A 22,469-nucleotide genomic window follows, 5' to 3' on the forward strand; every position below is an offset into this window, starting at 1 on the left:
TGGCTTGGTAACCCGTTTGCGTGCTTTATCGGGCCATTGTTGCTTCATTGAGAATTTTTTGCAGTTATATGTAGGAAACTTGTATTTATCAATCAAAAAAAAATTACAAAATTAAGATCACGCGTCGAAACTATTATTTATATAAAAGTTCATTCGACCTGACCTGACCCGACCCGACCCATTTTGGCCCGAATTTTTTTAAAGAGCAATAAATATTTTAAATTCTATTTATCCACACAACACAATATCAATTTATTTCCTCATATGCAAACATTTATCATACTTCACACTCCAATACAAAATAAGTAAAAAAATGCAAATATATAATTTGAAATAAAAAATAAAAAGGAAAAAGAAATAAAACAAACACTTCATTTGCAAATTTTTTAACTCAAAAAACAAGCAAGTGCTCCAATGAAGCAAAGGAGGCTCATGACAACCGAAGACGCGTCATTTGGAGAAGAAGACGGCGGCTTCACATCAGATGGTGGGGTTGGTGACTCTGTCCCTGATGGGGCGGGGGATGGTGGTGACTTATGGCTTCGGTCCGCTATGACTACCACGACTAGTTTCTCATCGTTTTTGCAATGGTCTGAGACTCCGCTAATGAAGTAGTGGGGCCCGGACCGATCAAACTTGATCACAGTGTGACCATCGTCGTGTTTTGCGATGGGATTTTCGGTGTTGCAATTGTCATAATCTTCTTTGCTCACTTCTAGGACTGAGTCTTTATCATCATCATACTTGAACACTGCATGAGTGCATGCCAAAATGGTATTGCTTATTATTTTCATAGTTTGGGCTGGGCCTGAATATAATGGGCACAAAGCATAAAGCCCAACAATTGGCCAACAGAATAATGGGCTTTCATATTGAACCTGGGCGTTAAACGGGTCGTGTTTGTTTTCGGCCCATAGCACGAGTTATTGACACAAACAAAAAGTTGTACAAAGCCAGTTTTTTTTTAAACCGAACCAGTTTGGTCAAACCATGGTCTAAACCTGTTTGACTCAAACCGGTTCGGTTTAGAAACCGGTTTAGGAGCAGAAAGGTCGAAATGGTCCAACTCGATTCGGTTTAGAATCGGCTTTTCCTCAAACCGGTTTGGTAGTTCAGAAGGGGAACCGGTCCAAAAACCAGCGAGTTGGGTCGGTTTGGGACCCTGTTTGTGTGAAACCGGTTTTCTTGTCAAACCGGTTCGGGTTGGTTTGCAGTGAACCTTTCCCAAACCGGTATTTTTGTACATCTCTACACAAACATGACTCGTTTAAGGTGATCTTTTTTTTTTTTTTTGGTTTTTGCACATCCATACTCTAGCAAACTTAAAAAAAAAACACAAATGTATATAAAAATTATCACATTTAAACTACAAAACTTACACTATTTCTCTTTTATGACTTTATCTAATAAATTTTGACATAATATACCAAATGGAATTATGTTACCACTTAAAACATTTTCAAAAAAAGTTTATAAAATAAATGGGTCAACCTGCAAACACGTCAGGTCAACAAAAATACGACCCATTTTAATAACATGTTCATGGGTTCGTCAAAAAATTGACTGAACCGTCAATATATTTAAATCCCTTAATATTACAAACGGAAATGAAGAAACTCACATAAAGTGTCACCAACTTGAAACCGATTTTTCTCGGCCCATTGATTGTAGGAAGCCGAAAGGCTCCACTCGCCTGAACCACCTACTTTGAAATCATACGCTTCTCCTTTCTGAATCAACGCTAAAAGGCATAAAACCGCCACACTGGCGACCATCATTGGCGGAATATGGTGGCTAGTGATGGAGTTTGCCATGTTAAACTAGAAACAATGGTAGACAAATGATGAGTGTGAAATGAGGATGGTATTGTGTGGGTATTTGTAGGGAAAAAATTAAAGATGAAGTAGGAATGAAGCTTTTGGTTATTCTCTTCTTCCCTACACATTTCTTGAGTTGTGGTACAAGGCATATTAGAGCTTATAATACATTAAAGGTTCAAGTAACATAATTAAAAACATATATAGCTAATTACACACAATAATTACACAACTTTTAAAATATTCATGCAATCTATGTTAATAATTACGCAACCTATATATAATCCTTTGTACGCTTTATACGTTAAGATCCCTTTGTATTTAAACATTTCCTATATACACACATGTGTTCATTTCATAACCAAGGCCAGCTCTAAGGGAGGGTCGGGTGGTGGACGGACTCCGGCCCGACACCCAGCTAGGCCCGGATTTTTTTTTTAAATAATTATATATTTTTATGAAAAACGATATGTATATTTAGTATTTAAACTTAATTGCACGACCATTAGCTTGGTTTAGTAGCAAATGGGTATGACTTCGAACCAAAAGGTTGTGGGTTCTAGCCTACTTGAGGCATTTTAACCCTATTTTTATACAAAAAGTCCCAAAATTTTTTACACAACCCAAATCATAACCAAGTAAGCTTATTTAAAAATTAAATTGTTGAAACCCGACAAAATACCCCTTTCACTTAAGGCTCAAAATTTTTTTCGCATTCGACCCAAAATTTTTTAACAATTCTCGGAGACGGCCCTGTTCATAACCAATATCGAGTTGATATCCGTGTAAACAAATATACATTTGTGTCAACAAAAACTACAAAATCAAAAAGACGGTTTATTTCTCTCGCCTAACTCTTTCTTTGATTCCCTCTTTTCACCTAGTTTTTGTTAAAGCAAGACAATATGCGTATGCGCATGTAATGTATATGTATTTAGATAAAAATCATAAAATGCAGCTATTACAATAACTTTTTTAACCTGAACCGAAGACTTTCCAAACTCAGATGTTTTAAAGTCTTTATCTTTATCAATAGATCATCAGCGTCATTCATATCAATGTTTCTTCTCCAACGAAAATAGAAAATGCAAAAGTAAATATAAATCCATATTGAGCCACTTTCTTTGTGGGGTCACACTTTGCTTTGCTATTTTACAAAGAACATTCTTTATACACAATGCCATGATTGGTTGAATGATTCCTGTAGAACCACTTTAGGATGTGTAAATTTAAATGCATGCCTCAAATAAACTTTATTTCTCAAGAAATAAAGGATCATATTCATGATTATCAGTTAAATGAAAAAGAAACCTAGTTAAATTATTAAAAAAAACATTTGTTTTTATACCAATTAATATTATTCGTTTTATCCATAGAATCAACGCATCTAAAGCTTGTTAATAACATTTAAAGTCGGACATTCTTATCTCACTATCTTTCACTTCATTTTCATCTTACTCTTAATGTCCAAATACTTATTTTTATGCCCGAGCTTAATCACATAGAGAGTTGGCTCTCTTTATGTGGAGAGTACAATCGGTGTTTGTGTCAGCTATTGGAGCTAGGGAGAGTTCCTAGATATTCATTCGTGGATATCTTGCCCTTTGACAAATATAAATGTTGTGTCGAGCACAAGTTGAGTTAATCTCGCTCGTTGGCTCGCTATAATGATTTTAACATTAAATTTATTTTGAATTTAATTTCTTAGCCAAATATTTAGTACTGCCACCTATGGGTTTTTCAATGATAATGTCAAATTAGGTGCAATATGTTACAAAACAAAACTAGAAACTAGAGCAGACAAGGATTACTAAAAAAACTAATTTTGGTATGGGTAACACATAGGATGTAACCGAACTGAACTGGACAAGAGCTTGTTCATGTTTGTCCGTTAAACTTTTGGTGAACAAACAGACAGTTCACGAACACTTTACCGTAACGAAATTTCGTGTCTGTGTTCGTTCGTTAAAGAATTGAGTTTGTTCGTATCCGTCCGTATACATTCTTTAATTTTGTAAATGGGACACTAATGGTTGAATGCTATCAAATACTGAAGGACACTAGTGGACAAACACATAAACGAACATAAATGACAAGTAAACGAACATATATTAATTTATTAATTTGAGAATAATAATCACTAAAGTAACACAAAATCACCCGAAAATCTGGAAGTACAACACGTAATATCCAAATAAAAAAAAACTTCACACACTAATCATAAGCATAATTATATCATAATAGTGATAATAGTAAATAATAAAAAAATATACAAATAAAAATAGCAATACTGGAATTCTAACACTAATCATAAGCCTCTATTCATGTTTGTTTGTTAAGCTTACCGAATGAAATTCTTTGTTCGTGTTCGAATTTAGTGGTGACAAATGGGTTAGGTTGGGTCGAAATGGGTTAGGGTCAGAACAGGTCAAATAAAAAGGGTTGCATTAGGGTTTGGGTTGGAAAGGGTTTCGATTTTTTTTTTAATTTTTTAAACGAGGACAATGGAGGAACATTTATTTTATTTTTTTACTTTTTTTTGTTTTTGATTTATATTTTGAGTTATGATTTTTTTATTGTTTTTTTTAAACCAGAGAAAATGAATTGAACTCGTCCCGTGCAAGAACTCGTGTTGCCTCGAAACCTGAACCGAACTCGTTCCAATCCGAAACCCATTTCGTGCGAAAATCTATGCCACTCCGAAACCCGTTTCAACCTGCCACATTTCCTTATGACACTGACCCACATCGATCCATTTCTTTGAATTTGTTGACCCATTTTGACCCGAAAATAACAAGGTGGAATTTCAAATAACCCACTTAGTTAAAATCTCTTTTCCAAACCAAACCCATATAATTTTCAAAACAACCCAAATTAACTCATTTGAAATGATTTAGGTCAAGATTGTCACCCATATGTTCGATCATATATTAATTCTTATACACATGAATATAAACTAACTTCTCGCCGAACAGTTCATGGGACATTCGGTTCGTTTACAACGTAACACATCCAAACACACCCAATATCCATACCATGCACGTTCTTAGAAATATATAAACCCTAAAGTTTAAACACAACAAAACCCTTACCGATGGCCAGAAACCTCACCAAGCTGGTGAATGCCGCCACCGCATACTCCGACCACACGATCAAAAACCTCGCCTGTACCGCCGCCATATCCTCCGCCAATGACATAATCCGAAGTAAAACTACTCCGAGTACAATGGTACGTAATCGTTCTTTTGTTTATATGTATTGCCTAATAAAATGTTATTGATGTTTCATCAACTGTATCACAGATTCAAAGCAAGATCTCGAACACGAACGTAGCATGCTCGTGTTCGTTCGTTCGTTTGTTTGTTTAACTGAACAAACAATAGAACATGAATAATTAGACGAACAGGGTTTTCTTGTTCGTATTGGCTCGTTAAATAAATGCGCGTGTTCGTGTTCATTTAATCATTTATGTTCGTTTGTTAAAAGTATAACGGTAACAGAACATAGATGAATGAACATGATTGATCTAGAGCCAGTTAAAAGTAGCGTGAAAACAATGTACTGGGTCTAAAATGTTATTAACACTAAACTAAGTTGTAGTGAGCTAAAAAGATTAAAGGAATATATTAACGAACGTAAACAATATAAACTAACGAACATAGAGGAATATAAATATACGAATGTTCGAACATAAATGAAGAAATGATACGCGTGTTCATGTTTGTTCACTAATTAAATAAACAAACTTTCTGTCGAACTGTTCACAAACTATTCAATGAGCGTTTGGTTCATTTAGATGCCTAATTGGAAATCAAGAATTTAATGTACCACAACTACACACTTTTTTCATGATCTAAGTTGTAATAAGCCAAAAAAATAAATGAATATATTCACAAACGTAAACTATCGAACATAGAGGAATATAAATATACGAACGAGACATGTGTCATGTTTGTTTGTTTATTAAATAAACAAACTTCTTGTCAAACAGGTCATGAGTTGTTCATTGAATGTTTGGTTCGTTTACATGCCTGATTGGAAACCAAGAATTTAATGTACCATAATCACACATTTTTTTTTCATGTTCTACTTGATCCAAATGTGTAATGCCAATTTAATCCAAGTAGGTTAAGTATTATGGTAAGTTGGTAAATATTGACTGTTGCTCTTCAAATATCTTTGTATATTTTTGTACTTATTATAGTAGAAGTTTAGCAGATGCTTTTGTTTTACTAGAACCAAAACCAAAACCAGAACCGGAGGAAAGTTTTTATAAGGTGCCTTTGGCAAATGTTGTGGGTTCAATCTCATGGCCTCGTATCGTATCCAACCGTGATGCACAATTGCAGCAAAGAGAACTATCGCGACAGATTAAGCGACAGATTAAACAAGAATGGGAATTCAAGCGGACAGAAAGAAAATGTTTAGTGAAATTGGTTAAAACTGGGGGAATTAGGTTGTTTTAGAAAAATTGGACACAGATGATTATGTTTTATGATTGTTAATTTGGTTTGTGTTCTCCTTGACGAGTGCTTCGCAATGAATTAAACTGTGTCCGAAATGGAGATAAGGTGAATGAGATGTCGATGTTCTAACTTGTGTGTTTGAAATTTAAAAGTAGCAAGTTTCTTTATGTCGTGTTGCGGTAAGGACGCGACGGAAACTTAGTCGATATTGATCCGATTTATCACGGTACTATTAAAAATGCATTTTGTGACCAGTTTGTAAAAGTTTAAAAGTTTTGTGGTCAAAACTGAAAATCTAAAAGTTTTGTGCAATTTGTAAAAGTGAAAAAGGCTTTGTATCAAGGTTGAGAGGCTAAAAGTATGGTAAGAGTTAAATTAAAAGGGCAAAAATAAAGTGTAAAAGTTTTGTAACCGTGTAAAAGCTAAATGTCTTGCGGCAACCTTGAACGCATATTATAAGGAATATGAAATATGTAAATTTATAATGTGAGCATTCTCAACCCGTTCCTTATCCCTATATCCATATATATCATATAATTACACTAAAAAACACTACATTTCTCTCTCATGTTCAATTAAATAATATTTTTTATACCTTTTTCATTACAGTTTTCTCTCTTCATCCTATAATTTACAAAAAATCACTACCTTTTCCCTAAATTTACAAAAAATCACTACCTTTTCTCTCTCCACCCTATAATTTACACTCACAACCACTCACAACCCCACCATATAATTTACAAACCCTCCTCACATAATTTTAAAGGATGGGTTGGAAATGTTCTAAGATGCTCATTAGCTTATTGTCTTATTATAAGGATGTACTGATTGTTAGTATGCTTATAAAGTATTATGAAATTGATGATGTGTTATGTGGATTCTTAGGATGATTATGAAGATGCTATGATGAATACTTGTATGAAATGAATAATATGAGTAAGGGATTTTTATGATGATGTTTGATGTGGTCCAAATTATATATAAATTATATATATATATCTCTCTTACATTGTTGATAGTTTTTTGGATAAGCTTTTGTTTATTATTACTCCTAATTCGTTTATATATGGATTGTTAATGTTTCATGACTAAACGAGTTAAGATGGAGTAATATTTGTGATATGCTTCATTAATATATATAAAAGATTCATAACCCAATCTATTAATTTGAGTTTATATGTTACTGTGATATAGGCCACGTGAATTTTTAAGTCAAGTTTACATGGAAATATTATTATACACATAAAATCTGGATCTCATGCTACGAATCAGTTATGTTATATTTGACATTGTATTGGGCCATAGGTATAATTATAGGGTGCATCCCACTTAAATGTTATGGTGGGGGATGAACAAGCCCACGAGGGGTATTTGGTTTTGTCGGCTACAAATTAAGAAAGAAGGAGGCGGGCGCAAGGGGACCCGATGGAGAGTCAGAGGCAGACGCCAAAGAGAGGAGTTAGATTTATAAAACTGCTGCCGCAAGAGAAGATAAAAGAAGAAAATTAAAGCCATCGGTTCAAGCAGAGAGGTTTAGGTTCAACACCTACTAAGCCAAACATCATTATTATTTTGTTTGAATTTATCGTTTTCATCATGAACCCATTATTTGAACTTATTTATTTTGGTTTGTTCTTGAGTATGGTTGTTGGCTAAATCCTTAGACCGCCTAGGTTTATGATGAACTTTTGTTGACGTTTGATCTTGGCTTGGGTTTTGTTTATCGTTATGGTTTTATGAACTAGTAAAAGGTTTAAGTATACTAAGTTGATGCGTATGTGTACTTGAGGTTGTTTAATTAAGTTTTATTATTCCATAGTTGCCTTGATTATTGTTTGTCATTAAGATAGGTTACTATTAGGTCATTTGCTTTGTGTCTTTGACTATTTTATGATTGACTTCGAATAAGATCATAGGAATAATATTATTTAATTAAATAAACCTAAGTGTGCTGCTAACCTAAATAGCTGTAAGGTGCTAGGTTATTGATAGGTCTTTGTTGATCGGGATTGCTAGATTTAGTTCTTCGTAAGGAGTCCGTCTAAGTTTGATTGATTAACTTTGTCTATCGAGTCAATTGAATATATTAGGCTGCCTTCGATTTTCGCGCTATAAGGTAGGATTTCGTATAAAGGAACTAGTTTGTAATTAATTAGGTGACCGTAAGGAAACTTGATTTTTAATACTGGTGTGCGTTAAAACTTATTAGAAACCCATAGGTGTCTCTTGAGAAGGGTCAGGGGTCTTGTTCGGGTTTTCGCTTAGGTGTCTATTTTACGATCACAGTTCCATAACTAAGTATTATCCCGGGTTAATTGATAACTGAAACTTAGGGGATTCTAGCCTAGGTGGTTGTTCATCATCATCTGAATTAAGTCCAAGTTCTAAGTTTAGTCGTCTTTAGTTTCCTTAATTAGTTTAAATTAGTTTATTAGTAAAATCCTCCTTAAACAAATAATAAATAAATAGTCATGTCTGTAATTGAGTCTAATTAGCTAGTAAACGTAATTTAAAGAGTCTCGTGGGTTCGATATCCGGACTTACTTAGCTGTACTAGAGTCGACCGGTTCACTTGTCGGTTAGTAGTTTAGTCGAGTTTTAGAAAGTCTAGAATATTAATTAGTGTCTAAATTAGTGTATTTAGTTAATAATTATTAAACTACTTGAAGAGGTAGGTCCCAGCAGAGCCCAGTTGGACCCGCAAGACTCACCTTGAAGAGAGACGTCTGCGCAGAAACCAACTGGATCCGCAGGACCCACCATGCTCAGAGACGTGACGTCCTTACGCGCAGTACGCAAGCTGTTCCCGCAGGAAATGCCTCCCAATGGTGAAGTACTCTGCCTGTTCCCGCAGCTGCGGATACAAGCCATTAGGGAAGGCCACCCGCGCAGCAAGGCTATACGCACAAGGCACTTAGCTCTCAATAACTCAGCAGTCACCTGAGGGGATGAGCAAAGCCGGGAACAATCCCGCACAAAGGCGGGAGGGGGAATACTCCCGCCCAAATAAGCCAGTCCGTACGATACGGGAAGATCTTCTGTACTGTACCTGACGAGGTATGGGCAAAAGATCTGACCAAAGATACGACAGCTCATTGACAACAGTATGGCGAGCAGCATGCTCTTGTACTGTATGTCACTATTAGCCGCTGCCTACTCACCAACTCCTGTCATACCACGTGCATAGCCGGCAGTTGGTGGAAAAGGAATAGTACACAGCAGGCCTGGTCACTGTCAGCCGCTGCCTACCCACCAACTACCAGCATGGCACGTGCGTAGGCCACAGTTGGTAGAACAGGAATACTATTCAGCCGGCTACACCTTCTTGGAAACCTACCTTCGGCTATAAATACCCCAAATGGTATGATCATCTCATCTTATCACGGTATCATCATATACTATCTCGTATTACATATTATACCTGATATCTGCTCTAGCAATCTCTTAATATACATTTATATTCAAGAGCAATCTAGTCTGATTCTCACGCCGGAGGGTGGTCACAAGGAGGAACCCCCCCCTTCTCAGTGACGAGCTCACGGTGTCTGTTTTGCAGGTTATCAGAAGAACCATCTTTGCCGGGTCTAACCCCTCGTGGGAAACATCTATCTAACCCCCAGGTTATCCGTAATCTGCCCGGGGTCCAGTTAGTGTTTCTTCACTACTTATAGCACATCAATGTTATGACGAATAGCCGCAATGGCGAAGTTTGAACGAAAACATAAGGAAACTGAGCTCAAATTTGTGGACGAAAACGGGGTTGGGGTCTTGGGCCACAATACATGCTTCGCCCGTACGAATAAGTGATCAAGTCTTCTATATTCATAAAGTCATGATATTGTGGTGAGTATAAGAATAATTAGATGATATATGATAGTTGATCATGAGATATGTGTGATGATGTGTTGGTGAATATGTATATATAACCATGATATTCTTATGAAGATGTTACCACATATATGATCATGATCTATTGATGATGTAGTGAACTAGTGATGCTTATGTATATGATTAGGTAAAGTCTTGAATGAATGAGAACTTGATTATGGGAAAGGTTCATGTGGGTGTTTAGTTATGATATTATGTAAGTTTAATAAGACCCCATAGGGATGATATACGAATACATATAATTATAAGGTGATATAACGTTTTATTGATAACCATAATCGAATCATAAAACCATTAATTGTTTAATTACTTTTAGTTGGTTATTTTGGTTATTCGATTTTTCTACTCACTTTCATACTTTTAACAACATCCAAGCCTAGATATAGTTAAATTGCAGTATAAACGATCCAAATCAAGAATGAACTTGAACAAATTTTAGTTATACATCACATGATCTTCAAAAACTGACAAGAGCTCGTTTTTTGCCATCATAAGAACACACACAACTCCTTATACATCCAACTTAAGCTTAAGCTCGACTCGCACGATAAAACTAGGGGTGCAATGCCCGCGAGCTACTCGAGATCGATTCGTGAAAAAACTCAAGCGAACCTGAGCTCAAACCTAAAAGCAAGCTTGTTTAATAAACGATCCCGATCCTTAGCTTCACTTATTGAGCTTGAGCTAGCTCGCAAGCCTATCATTTATAAAAATTTTATAATATAATAATAATATATATCATTTTATATATGAATTTATAATTGAAAAAAATATAAAATTAATTATAAATATATACAAATCAATTAATAATGACTTGAAAAAAGGAATATCCCAATCAATAATCGCTTGTGTACTTTGTGCGAGTCTAGTTGGGAATCGGTGGACCATATTTTTACGGGTTGCACGGTTGCGGCGGTTGTTTGGGAGAACATAAGTCGGTAGTGTAAGATCCCTCCTGTTTTTGCTTTCTCGGTTAGAGACTTGCTTGACATCTTTGATTTTTGTGGGCTTAGAAGCGAGTGAAAAAGATGTCATTCATGGTATAACTATCATCGCGTGTTGGAGAATTTGGAAAATGACAAATGAGAGGTTGTACGCAGGAAAAGAGGTAAAAATCTAAGAGATCATAGGTGATATAAAATCCTTAAAGTTCCTTTGGTTTAAAAATTGATCTAAATGTAATGCTGTAGATTGGTCGAGTTGGTGTAATTTTAACTTTTAAGTTAATGTAGTGGGTTTTTGGTTGGTGGATGCCCTCTGGGTTGTGGAGGGGTTTTTGGGGTCTTTTTTTCGCGCCGCTTGTTTATAAAAGTTTATCGTTCAAAAAAAAATTACGAGCTAAGCTCGAGATTGAAAACTACTAACGAGCCGAACCCGAGCTTTAGAAATAGAGACTGAAATAAGCCAAGCTCCAGCTCTGCATAAGTTAAACAAGGTGAGCTCAACCCTAGTCGAGCTCGGACATGGCTCGTCCTTGGGTAGTCGTGTTTGTTTTAAAAAAAGTAAAAATGTAAGGATTACTATTTACTATTATTACCAACTAATTTTGGCAAGTGTAAACCATCCAAACACACCCCATACCCATTTCATGCACAAATCGAGAACTAAACAAACCCTTGAGTTTTAAAACAAACAACTCCCCACCAAAACCGCCGATGGCCAAATGTCCGCCCGGGCCAGAAACCTAACCAGACTCCTGGTGTCCGATCACCCGCCCAAACGCCTCACGCGTACCGCCGTAACCACCGCCACGTCATCCGACGTAACACTTAAAAACTACATCAAACTAACCACAAAATCAGACTCTGATAATTCCGGTGGTTCTAAACCGTTGAGTGAGCTGGCAGTTGAGAGCCTTAGAGCTCGAACTGCTTCAATTAGCGGTACAGTTGTTTATATATGTTATTAATATATTATGTTGTGTTGACTCTGTTTGTGACCTAATTTTGAAATAATTTGAAATGATTGGTGTGTTTGTGAGCTGTGAGCAGATTCGAAGAGAGATCTGTTGAGGCGACTGAAGAGAATTGTAAGCGGTGAGTGTTTCGGTACCGGTGTGATGTTTGTAGTGTGAAATTGAGCTGGTTTTGGATGATTATTTAATTATTATTGTTTGGTAATATGCTGTATTGAATGTCAATAGTTTAGTGATATGTATATGTGTATATGTGATATTTATGTGTATGAGATATGTATGTATATGTGTATATACGAGAGAGATCTGTTGAGGCGACTGAGGAGTGTTGTTAGCAGTGAGTGTTTCGGTACCTGTGTGATGTTTGTTGTGTGAAATTGAGCTGAATGTGGTTTTGGATGATTATTTTGTGTGTTATCGGTTATTATTGTTTGGTAATATGCTGTATAGAATGGCAATAGTTTAATGATATGTGTATATGTGATATGTGATATGTATGTGTATGTGTATGCATATGAGATATGTGATATGTGTGTATATACAAAGAGAAATCTGTTGTATTGAATGTCAATAGTTTAGTGATATGTATATGTGATATGTATGTGTATGCATATGAGATATGTATGTATGTATATGTGTATATACGAAGAGAGATCTGTTGTATTGAATGCCAATAGTTTAGTGATATGTATATGTGTATATACGAAGAGAGATCTGTTGTATTGAATGCCAGTAGTTTAGTGATATGTATATGTGATATGTATGTGTATGCGTATGAGATATGTATGTATGCATATGTGTATATACAAAGAGAGATCTGTTGAGGCGACTGAAGAGTGTTGTTAGCGGTGAGTGTGTTGGTTCCTGTGTGATGCTTGTTGTGTGAAATTGAGCTGAATGTGGTTTTGGATGATTATTTTGTGTGTTATCGGTTATTATTGTTTGGTAATATGCTGAGAATGTCAATAATTTAGTGATATGTGTTAATGTGTATATGTGATATGTATGTGTATGCGTATGAGATATGTATGTGTTAATGTGTATATGTGATATGTTATCTATGTGTATGGGAGGTGTTTATAAGGTTGTAGAACTTGCTGGGGTTGGGAGCTAAATGTGTTTTTGGATGATTATTCTGTGTATTGAAAGTCAATGATTTAGTGATAATGTGTGTGTGTATTGTTATATGCATGCAGTGGCAAAGCTTAGATGAAAGCGGGTGGTGTGTGTGGGGTGGGGGGGGGGGTGCTGCGGACTAAATATGTATAAACGTTCTCACAAAAGAGGAGGGGGTGGGGGGTCGTGCAGGAAAAAATTTCTGATGCAAACGGATAAATTTAACTTTTGAGCAAAAAACGAGGGGGAGGGGGGAGGGATTTGGCCGGCGATTTGGTCCGACTAGGGGCGGTTTGGCTGATTAACTAAAAATTAGTTAGTTACTGGCCGACTAGCGATTAATCGCTTAGTCCCGATATTTTCAACACCGTGTATATGTATATGTAATATTGTAATTATGTATGGTATGTGTATATGTGATATGTGCGATATGTATGTATATATATATATGTTTGATCTGTATGTATATATGACATGTGTGATATGTATGGTATGTGATAATCAGGTAGGTTAAGTTTTAATGGTGAGTCAGTAAAATTGACTGTTGCTCTTCAAATATCTTTGTATAGTTTTGTACTTATTATAGTAGAACTGCTGCAGATGTGGTTGTTTTACCAGAACCAGAACCCGAATCGGAACCAGAAGAGGATCATTATGAGCAACCTTTGACACAGATTTTGGATTCATCATGGCCTCCTATTATATCCAGCACTTCTGCGCAACTGCAGCGAAGAGAAGTATCACGAGACAGGAAGCAAGGATGGGTTTTCAAGACTACACAAACCAATCGTTTTGGGAAACTGATGAAATTGTGCGCGCAAAAACTAGGGTCGGTTGCTACTATAGATGTTTTTAATAGATTGGACCGTCAAACGGGTGTTAAAGAGTTTAATTGCATGATAGAAGTTTGCATAGAGAAGGCTAGGAATGCAGTTGATGAGGATGCTGCTTTAGAAGAGTTTCATAGGGCATATATGGTTTTTGAAACTATGAGGACACGCGGTTTTGAAATTGGGGAAGAAACTTATGGCCAGTTTCTGATGTTTATTATTGATATGGGCTTTGTTGAAGAATTTCACTTTTTTTGTGATACCATTAAGAAGGAGAATCCAAAGTGTCTTCCAAGACTAGCGTATTATGAGATGCTTCTATGGATAACAGTAGGTGATGAAGATAAAATACAAAAGTTAATTGAAAATGCACATGATAATGACAATTCCAACTTCAATGGTATGTAATTAATAGGGTTTTGCTGTGAGAATCAAGTAGTGTTATTATACTTACAACATAGTGTAATTACATTATAGTGTAATTACACTACGATGTAATTACATAATTACACTACTTGTATATATAATTACACTACTTGATTCTCACAGTTAGCACGTTAATTTGATTTGCACGTTAACTTTCCCGTAATTATTATACATGAATAGGTTTTTCAAAGTTGTTTTATCTGAAGTATTCTTAATGCCATTGTTGATGTTGCAGAAAGCTATTTGCTAGCTTTGTGTGAAGCGGATCGACAAGAGGAGGTTTCAATACTTTTAGAAACAATAAATATAAAGAAAGTTTCTTCAAAGGAGAATATGAAATTGCTTTTCAAATCGTTGGGGAAGTTTTTATTGGAGTCTAATGCAAAGAAATTTATACTCGAACTTAAAACAGAAGGTACAATACTCTTATGTTATAAAAGTTGAATTCTGCACTAAAATCATTGTGAAGAACAATCGTCTACCTATTTCTTTGGTATTATACAGATAAAGGAGAGCACGATCTGTCAAACTTGATTTTCAGTTATGTAATTAGCATGCCAAAGATACATGTGAGTAATTAAACAAAAGTTTTCCTTTTGTTTGTCTTAATTTGCATTCATCACACGCGTTGATGGTCCTTTATGGTATATTTATGTCTTTGTTATGCTAAATGGAGAAAGCTGCAAATCATGATGAATCGTTGAAAATGCTCCAAGAAAGTTCGTAATGATGCTGTTTTATTGTAACTTACATATGCTGATCTTGATTACTTGTTTGAAGGCTGAAGACGTTGTTGAAAATTTCAAAAATTTGCATGCTGAATTGGAGGTTCCCATGACATCTGGATCTCATGAGAAGCTTATTAAAGCTTGTTGTAATTCAAACGAGGTTGGATAAATCTGAATCTCTAAAGAAATATCATATTATAAAACTTTAGCTTTTGTTTTGATAAAACAAACACGTTTTCTTTTTTTATTATTTTTTGATTGTTCATTTATTTTCTTCTTGATTGAGATAGGTACATTTGGCAATTGATTTACTTGGTTCTATGCTTGAAGATGGTTTAAAAGTGAAGACAAATGCGGTCAATTCCATACTAGCAGCATGTTATGCAAGCTGTGAATATACACTGGTACATTGTCAGGCTCTGTTCTCTTGGTGATGTGGTGTTATGGCCGTTATTTAAGTTTACTAAAGTTGCATATTTTGTATTTCTTAAATTAAGTTTTTGATGGCAGGTCCATCACATTCATTCTATGATAAATGATCATGAAAGTATTACGCCGAATGCCGAGACCTTTAGAATTATGATAGGCATGTGTGTGAAAATGAAGGATGTAAGCGATGCGATGCTTCTTGCACTTGATTATTTTTATTACTCTTATTGAAATCTAAACATTTTGATACAAGTTGGCTTTGTTATCTTTGATTTTCATTTGCAGTTTGATCGAGCGTATGCCATGATTGAAGAATTGGTGAAATTAGATTTACTTCCTACTGCTAACATGTACAATGCTATAATGGGTGGTTACTTTCGACAGGTATATTTTTCCCATTCATATTATACTTGTCATTAGAGGTGGGGATAGTGGATGGTTCAGTAGCAGGTCAAAATAGTTCGAGCCAAAATGAGTGTTTTTTATGTGGAGGTCAACACGAGTCAGGTCGGTTGAACAACAGGCATCACTTTCTCTGAGATTTTTTCTCTTTTTGAATTTTGCAAATTAATTGTTGTCTTAAGTATTAAGTATGATCTTAAAAACTATATTATAATGATTTAAGATGGCCAGGTTAACATGTCAAAATGAGAAACTTTTATGTGGGTCAAAACGGGCCGGGTTTGATTATTCCACCACCTCATCTTGTCTGTCTTTTTATTTTATTTATTTTTTATACTGAATATTCAGTGCATTAAGTACGACTAGCAAACTACATTTGTAAAATAATACTGCAACTTTTTTTTAAATAAAATGATTTGGGACGATATAACTTGTAAGCACTATTGAATACATGCTGGACACCTTTTTTAACCGTGCAAGCGTCTCGACCCATTTGACCCGTTCTGCTATAACTGCTTTTTAACATTATTTGACCCATCATCATATGAATACAAATCTAAATCGACTCATTTTAATATAAATAGGTTTAAACTGCCACAAATATGTGTAATGAAATGAGTTGACATAAATAATGTGTCAAAATTCAAGATAATATGCATTTTTACTTGTATATACATTTAAATAGTTCACTGAACTCCGTTTATTCAGGCATAATCGTATTATACAACATGTCTGCATGTGAATCCTGCTTTTCATTGTAGAATGTGGACAGCACAATAACATCCATGCTGTTCTTCTTCACTTGATTGAATGATTAATTTACTTTCTCTTAATTTAATTATTATTCTATATTTTCAGAAAAACTTCAGTAAAGGGCTGATGGTTCTTAAACAAATGGATAGTTCAAATATCAAACCAGATTCTCAAACTTTCAGTTATATTATAGGCAATTGCAATAGTGAAGACGATATTAACAAGGTAAGCAAAATATCTGAAGTTGCAGTTCTCAAATAATTAATATAAGATACTAATTCAAATTATTCGGTGATGTGTTATGTAGTACCGAAGAGAATTGCGTGAATCAGGAGTTCAACTTACAAAACACATTTATATGGCACTTATTAATGCATATACAGCTTGTGGATTGTTTAAGAAGGCTAAAGAGGTATACTTGCTTTAAAATCCTTCTTTTAAACCTTATGAAAAAGTTTTACCGATTTGAGATTTGAAACCTGTTGCAGGTGCTTTCAGACAAACGTATTCCTGCCATTAATTTGAATGAAATCAAAAGTGTGCTTGTTTCTGCTCTTGCTACGAATGGCCAGTTAACCGATGCACTTGAAGTTTATGAAAAAATCAAACAACTTGATGCAAAATTGGAGCCCAAAGCCATCATAAGTCTTATTGTAAGAGCTCATGTTTTGAGTCTATGGGGAGGGTTCAAATGAAAACCACTAAGATACTTAAAAACTCGTGAAAACCACTTTTTAACATTTAAATTTTTAGTTTTTCATTCTTTTTATATGCTAATAGTCATTACCAAGAATAAAAAGAAAAAAAATATATATGCATACATATATTTACCCCGTATAAGATACATATATGGAACTTCAAAAGATACATACATGCACTTTCGCAATCTACATATTTTTTTAATTTATTTTTTGGTTTTGGAAAAAACATATAAAAAGAATAAAAAATATAAATTTAAAAAATTAGTGTTTAGAAATGGTTTCTACGAGTTTTCAAGTTAAATGTTTACTTGTTTTGGCCATTAAATTAATTTATTGAGCCAATACTGATAATAAAAGTGTAGCATTTAACATTTTTCAGGAACATCTTCAATCTGAAGGTGAGCTAAGTCGGTTACTTCAGTTACTGAACCAATTACGGAATTCAGAACTCTGGGATGAAGGATGCGCAAAGATAATTTTGTATTGCATTCGCCACAAGCTTTCAGAGTATGCTTTGTTTATCCAATAATATTAGTAAAGGTGTCTATCGCAACACATTTAATTAAAGTATAAGGGGCAATATGGTAATTTTGGTTTTAAAAGGGTCATTATGAAACTTAGATGGGTATCTATGAAATTAATCCAGAAAAAGAAGCCAAAATGGAAACGGATCAAACAGGTTGAAAGGTTGAGCATGTTGAATGTTGCCCCCAAGTGTTTATTTTAATGCATACAACCTCTAAATCATGTTTAAAAAAAGTATGTTGTTTTGTAATAGTATAGTTTTTGTCGTATTATTTTAATGCATTAAGTTCTTATTTTAACATGGAATAGCTCGGCTGTTGATTTACTCAAGCAACGTATGGAGAAGTCAAGCGCCAATGAGATGGTTATCGATGTTCTTTTTGATGAGGTTTTTTGCTTGCTCTCTTTCTTTAATTTCTATTATTTATTTATTTATTTATTTTTATTCTATACCATGGTGATTTTAAATAAGGTATTTTGCCAAGTCGCGGAGGCAGAGCCACCAGATGTGCAATTCGGGTTGGATCTACTTCAAGCCCTTAAAAACGATATTGGGATTCGACCATCAAGAAAAAGTCTTGATTTTCTCCTTAGTGCTTGCGTTAATGCTAAAGATCCAGAACGTTCTTTTATAGTTTGGAACGAGTATCAAACAGCTGGCCTTCCTTATAATGTCTTAAGTTATGTTAGGTTAGTTTTGCATTAGCCTACCTTACATTTGATAATTTTATGCTCACTGTGTTTCACTTGTGAATTTGATTTTTAGGATGTATCAAGCACTTTTAGCTTCGGGAGCCCATAAAGCTGCAAAGGTTATACTAGAAAAAATACCCGATGATGACCCGCATGTGTGTGGTGTCTTGAAAGCAAGTCATGAAACTTTTGGTAAAACCGCATCTGTAGTAAGCGAGGAAAAAAAGAAGAAAAAGAAAATGAGTCGTGTCCTTGAAGCAATTCTAGATTCTTCCGACAAACCCGCCTCTGTGAAAAGCGAGGGAAAGAACCAGAAGAAGAAGAAGAAGAAAAAGAAGCCAAAATAGAGGTATGCAATCTTTATTTATTTCATTTTCCAATATCGCGTCTCATTTCGGTCACTCTTGATCTTTTTATGAATTGACAGCTGCACGAATCAATGGCCGGGAAACTTAACATGAGTAGACAATAGATTTAGGATACAATACAAGGTTATGCCAACGGATAGTTGAGTTTTGGTTAGTAGAGAGATTCATTTTAGGGTTGCGTGGTTGGTTTGGTTCTTTGTCGATCAACCCCTCGGGGTATTTATGGGATTGTGAGGTGACATCTTAATTCTTCAAGTGATCATTGATGAGCAATTGATCTTATTAAAGTTGTAACTACCTAGATTAGTTATTGTAATTGTAACGCTTAAAATTTAGCCTTTTTTTTATGTCGTGGGATGTAAGAGGCGCGCTATGTTACTTATGTATAACCATTTTAAATAAAGAAGTACGAGAATCACGTACAATTGTACACATTGCATCAAAAGTAATCAAATGCAGTGAAATGGACTGAGGCCGTTAAAAACTGTTTTATATACCACATTTAAAACAGTAAGTGTAAGTTTTTATGTGGTTCTTGTAGCTCTTTTGGTAAAATTGATTTTGTAAGCATGTTGCTACGTTATAAAGACATGTATTACATTATGTGTAGTGGACAACTAACTCATGCTATAACACCCTTTAACATAAGCATCGTCATGACGCAAACGCCAAAACTCATTTTGTCAAAGCTTTAACAAGCGTGAGGACTGAGGAGTGCAAAAATGGGTCTTTCCTCAATCAAACAATCACAAAATTTTATTTTATTATCTTTTTCTTTACTTGATTTTTAGTTAAGACCGCTATACCCTAATGAAAGTATAGTTTGGCTGAAGTTGTACTGTTTACGTGACACTCTAACAATGACATGTAGTTAAAATCAGTATAGATGGCTTTATAGTGAAGTATACATGTATGAAAATTTGTAGGTTAGTTTGTATTTCAATACTTTCATGTAAATAGGCTTGCAAACGAACTGAAGGAACACTAACAAGGCCATGTTCGTGTTCGTTCATTTAACTTTAAACGACACGGACTTAATCGGACACATATTTATGTTCATGTTCGTTCGTTTAAAAAATAAACATGTTCGTGTTCATTTATGTTCGTTCATTTAAAATCCAAATGAACATGCGAAATGAACACAAATGAACATACTTGAATGAACGCAAACGAACATATGCAAAACACATCAAAATAATTGTTTAAAAGTACACGAATACATGATTCACGAGCACAAATGAATGAACATAAAAAATAAACGCAACATGTGTTATGTTCACTTGTTTATTAAAATAAACGAACCTCCTGTCAAACAGTTCGATGAACGTTTGGTTCGTTAACATGCCCACACGTAATATTTTCTTATTTAAAAGACATAATTATAATGGAAAATTCAAAAAATGTCCCTTTTGAGGAGAGATGTTCTTTAAATATCTCCCACTTTGCTTAAATTCTAGAAATGTCTCTTACAAACCTGTTGCATACGACGCCTTGGTATTCATGACAACGGGTTTTCAAATTCCAATCATAAATGCCACATGGTCATAATCCATCTTCCTCGGCAAAATTTGAAGCAACCCCGTTGATAAATGCAACTTTTAAAATAACTTTTTGGATTTGTAAGGGACGTTTCTGTTTTTAGAATTAAAAAAATTTGGAATTTTCTAAATTATAAAACTATTAATCTTGTTTACCTAATGCATAACAAATCATTGGTATCCCCTACTTGTGACCTGGTGGTAGAAAGACTTGGTTATCTAATGAAGACCCAAGTTTGATCTCTACTTGTTTCACTTTGGGTTAGAGGTGTACAAAAGAATCGGTTTGGGACTGATGTTATGCAAACCGAACCAAACCGGTTTGACAATGAAATCGGTTCACCTAAACAGGTTCCCAAACCGACCCAAAATGTCAGTTTTAGGACCGGTTCCCCTTAAGATCTACCAAACCGTTTTAAAACCGAACCGGTTTGAGGAAAACGGTTCTAAACCGGATCACACCGACCTTGACCAGGCCGGCCTATCTTGCTTCTAAACCGGTTTATAAACCGAACCGATTTGAGTCAAGCCCCGGGTTTGACCAGCCGTTGACCAGACCGGTTTGGTTTGAGTTTAAAACTAGTTTTGTGCACCTCTACTTTGGGTGGATATTGACAATGGAGGATTTAAGATAGGCCTTGCGTTGCGAGGTTGTCAGTTCGGATTCCGAGCTCACCTGGGCTTTCGTCCCACCGTGTGTTACACCAGAAAGTTCTGCTCTTATGATAGCACGACTGTCAAGTGGTAACCGCATAGTCTGGCCAGAATGCGAAAACCGAATCTCCGAATTATTATATATAACAACAAGAAGTTTGATGCCGCAGACCATGATTGGTCCAAGTGGCATCGTACGATTGGATCAAGTAATTTTTTTTTGTTTTTTAAATTTGATAACTAAACGGTTATTCACGTCGACACCCCGTCGTAATGTCCGGGACCGACAATGTTCGGGTTTAACCAACCTTAGGTACCGTCACAAATGTAATCGAAACCGTCCGAATTCGCATTGACCCGCCGCACTTTGTTTTAGTTCCAATACCGTAACGAAAATGAACCGATTGCTAATCTTTTTTAGTTATGGTATCGTAACGAACGCGACGGAAGCCGATTGAATTTGCGTAGACTCGCTTCTTCAACGCCCGAAGTCGACAATGGTCGGTTTTACCAACCAACACCACCCCTATTGGTCCATCTCAATTTTTATAACTTTTTTTTTGTTTTATAAAACCCTAGTTTTAGAGCCCGTGTCACATACGGGATAATTCAAATTATAAAATTATAAGTAAACAAATAATTACATAGAATATATGAAAAAAATATATTACATCTATGCTTGTATCTATACAATGTGTACATAAATTGATTTTATTTATATCACAAAATGATTTTTTTAAATAAACTTAATAAAAAAATGTCTGTCCAAAATCGTATCCGAGAATGCTTTTTTCTATTGAACCATCCATTCTCGGTGTCATATATGTATAATTGAAAGAATTTTGGTTATGAACCAATTTCAAAATAAGACTTCTCATACGATAATAGTTCTAACCAATCAGCCTGAATACAAAAGAGGCGTTCTTTTATTGATATATTTATTAATTTACCACCCATCAAAGGAAAGTAGGATATTAAATTATAGCAATGGATGTTCTTCAAAAACTATGTTTTTCTGAACTACACCATAAAAATGATTTTGATAAGTTTCAGAGGGCTTCTCGACTTTGTCATAATGACAACATTAAAAATAACATGTTAACCCATTCAATTTTGTTAATATTTTGTTTCATTTGAGCATAGTTTTGCATAACATGCTTCTCATACAACGTTCTGATCACCATTGAAAGAAAAATTAATGTTGACATAAATATTTCAAA

General features: G+C 35.0%; 2 protein-coding genes across 3 annotated transcripts; one reads left to right on the forward strand and one right to left on the reverse strand.

The window, feature by feature from the left end:
• Positions 1–386: 386 nt before the first annotated feature.
• On the reverse strand, positions 387–1,872 carry LOC143568643 (early nodulin-like protein 9). The gene is made up of 2 exons (XM_077054744.1): positions 1,622–1,872; positions 387–751 (listed from the first exon to the last, which is right to left on the reverse strand). Exons 1-2 carry the CDS (start codon positions 1,812–1,814, stop codon positions 387–389), a joined length of 558 nt encoding a protein of 185 aa, XP_076910859.1. The 5' UTR covers positions 1,815–1,872.
• A 9,962-nt stretch (positions 1,873–11,834) lies between these two features.
• LOC143568644 (pentatricopeptide repeat-containing protein At4g04790, mitochondrial-like) lies at positions 11,835–19,217 on the forward strand. Of its 2 annotated transcripts, XM_077054745.1 has the most exons (17): positions 11,835–12,054; positions 12,163–12,207; positions 13,803–14,432; positions 14,694–14,873; positions 14,963–15,027; positions 15,239–15,346; positions 15,477–15,590; positions 15,697–15,795; positions 15,901–15,999; positions 16,876–16,995; positions 17,078–17,182; positions 17,259–17,423; positions 17,851–17,978; positions 18,306–18,384; positions 18,469–18,686; positions 18,763–19,038; positions 19,117–19,217. In XM_077054745.1, exons 1-16 carry the CDS (start codon positions 11,835–11,837, stop codon positions 19,034–19,036), a joined length of 2,649 nt encoding a protein of 882 aa, XP_076910860.1. In that variant the 3' UTR covers positions 19,037–19,038; positions 19,117–19,217. The 2 variants fall into 2 exon arrangements, with proteins under 2 accessions (XP_076910860.1, XP_076910861.1); XM_077054746.1 differs by lacking the exon at positions 19,117–19,217 and having other exon boundaries at positions 18,763–19,040.
• The last annotated feature ends 3,252 nt before the right edge of the window (positions 19,218–22,469 follow it).

The sequence above is a fragment of the Bidens hawaiensis genome, unplaced genomic scaffold (genome assembly GCF_021521415.1).
Source record: "Bidens hawaiensis isolate Kalapana, Puna unplaced genomic scaffold, B.hawaiensis_p1.1 tig00024029_1, whole genome shotgun sequence".
NCBI classification, from domain to species: Eukaryota; Viridiplantae; Streptophyta; class Magnoliopsida; order Asterales; family Asteraceae; genus Bidens; species Bidens hawaiensis.

Bases quoted from the DNA above. Each gene is read 5' to 3' on its own strand.
- LOC143568643 (XM_077054744.1), bottom strand. From the start codon at position 1,814: ATGGCAAACTCCATCACTAGCCACCATATTCCGCCAATGATGGTCGCC. The intron at 752-1,621 runs GTGAGTTTCTTC...GCACTCATGCAG, and splicing joins TCAAGTTGGTGACACTTTAT to TGTTCAAGTATGATGATGAT.
- LOC143568644 (XM_077054745.1), top strand. From the start codon at position 11,835: ATGTCCGCCCGGGCCAGAAACCTAACCAGACTCCTGGTGTCCGATCAC. The intron at 16,996-17,077 runs GTAAGCAAAATA...TGTGTTATGTAG, and splicing joins GTGAAGACGATATTAACAAG to TACCGAAGAGAATTGCGTGA. The intron at 17,183-17,258 runs GTATACTTGCTT...AACCTGTTGCAG, and splicing joins TGTTTAAGAAGGCTAAAGAG to GTGCTTTCAGACAAACGTAT.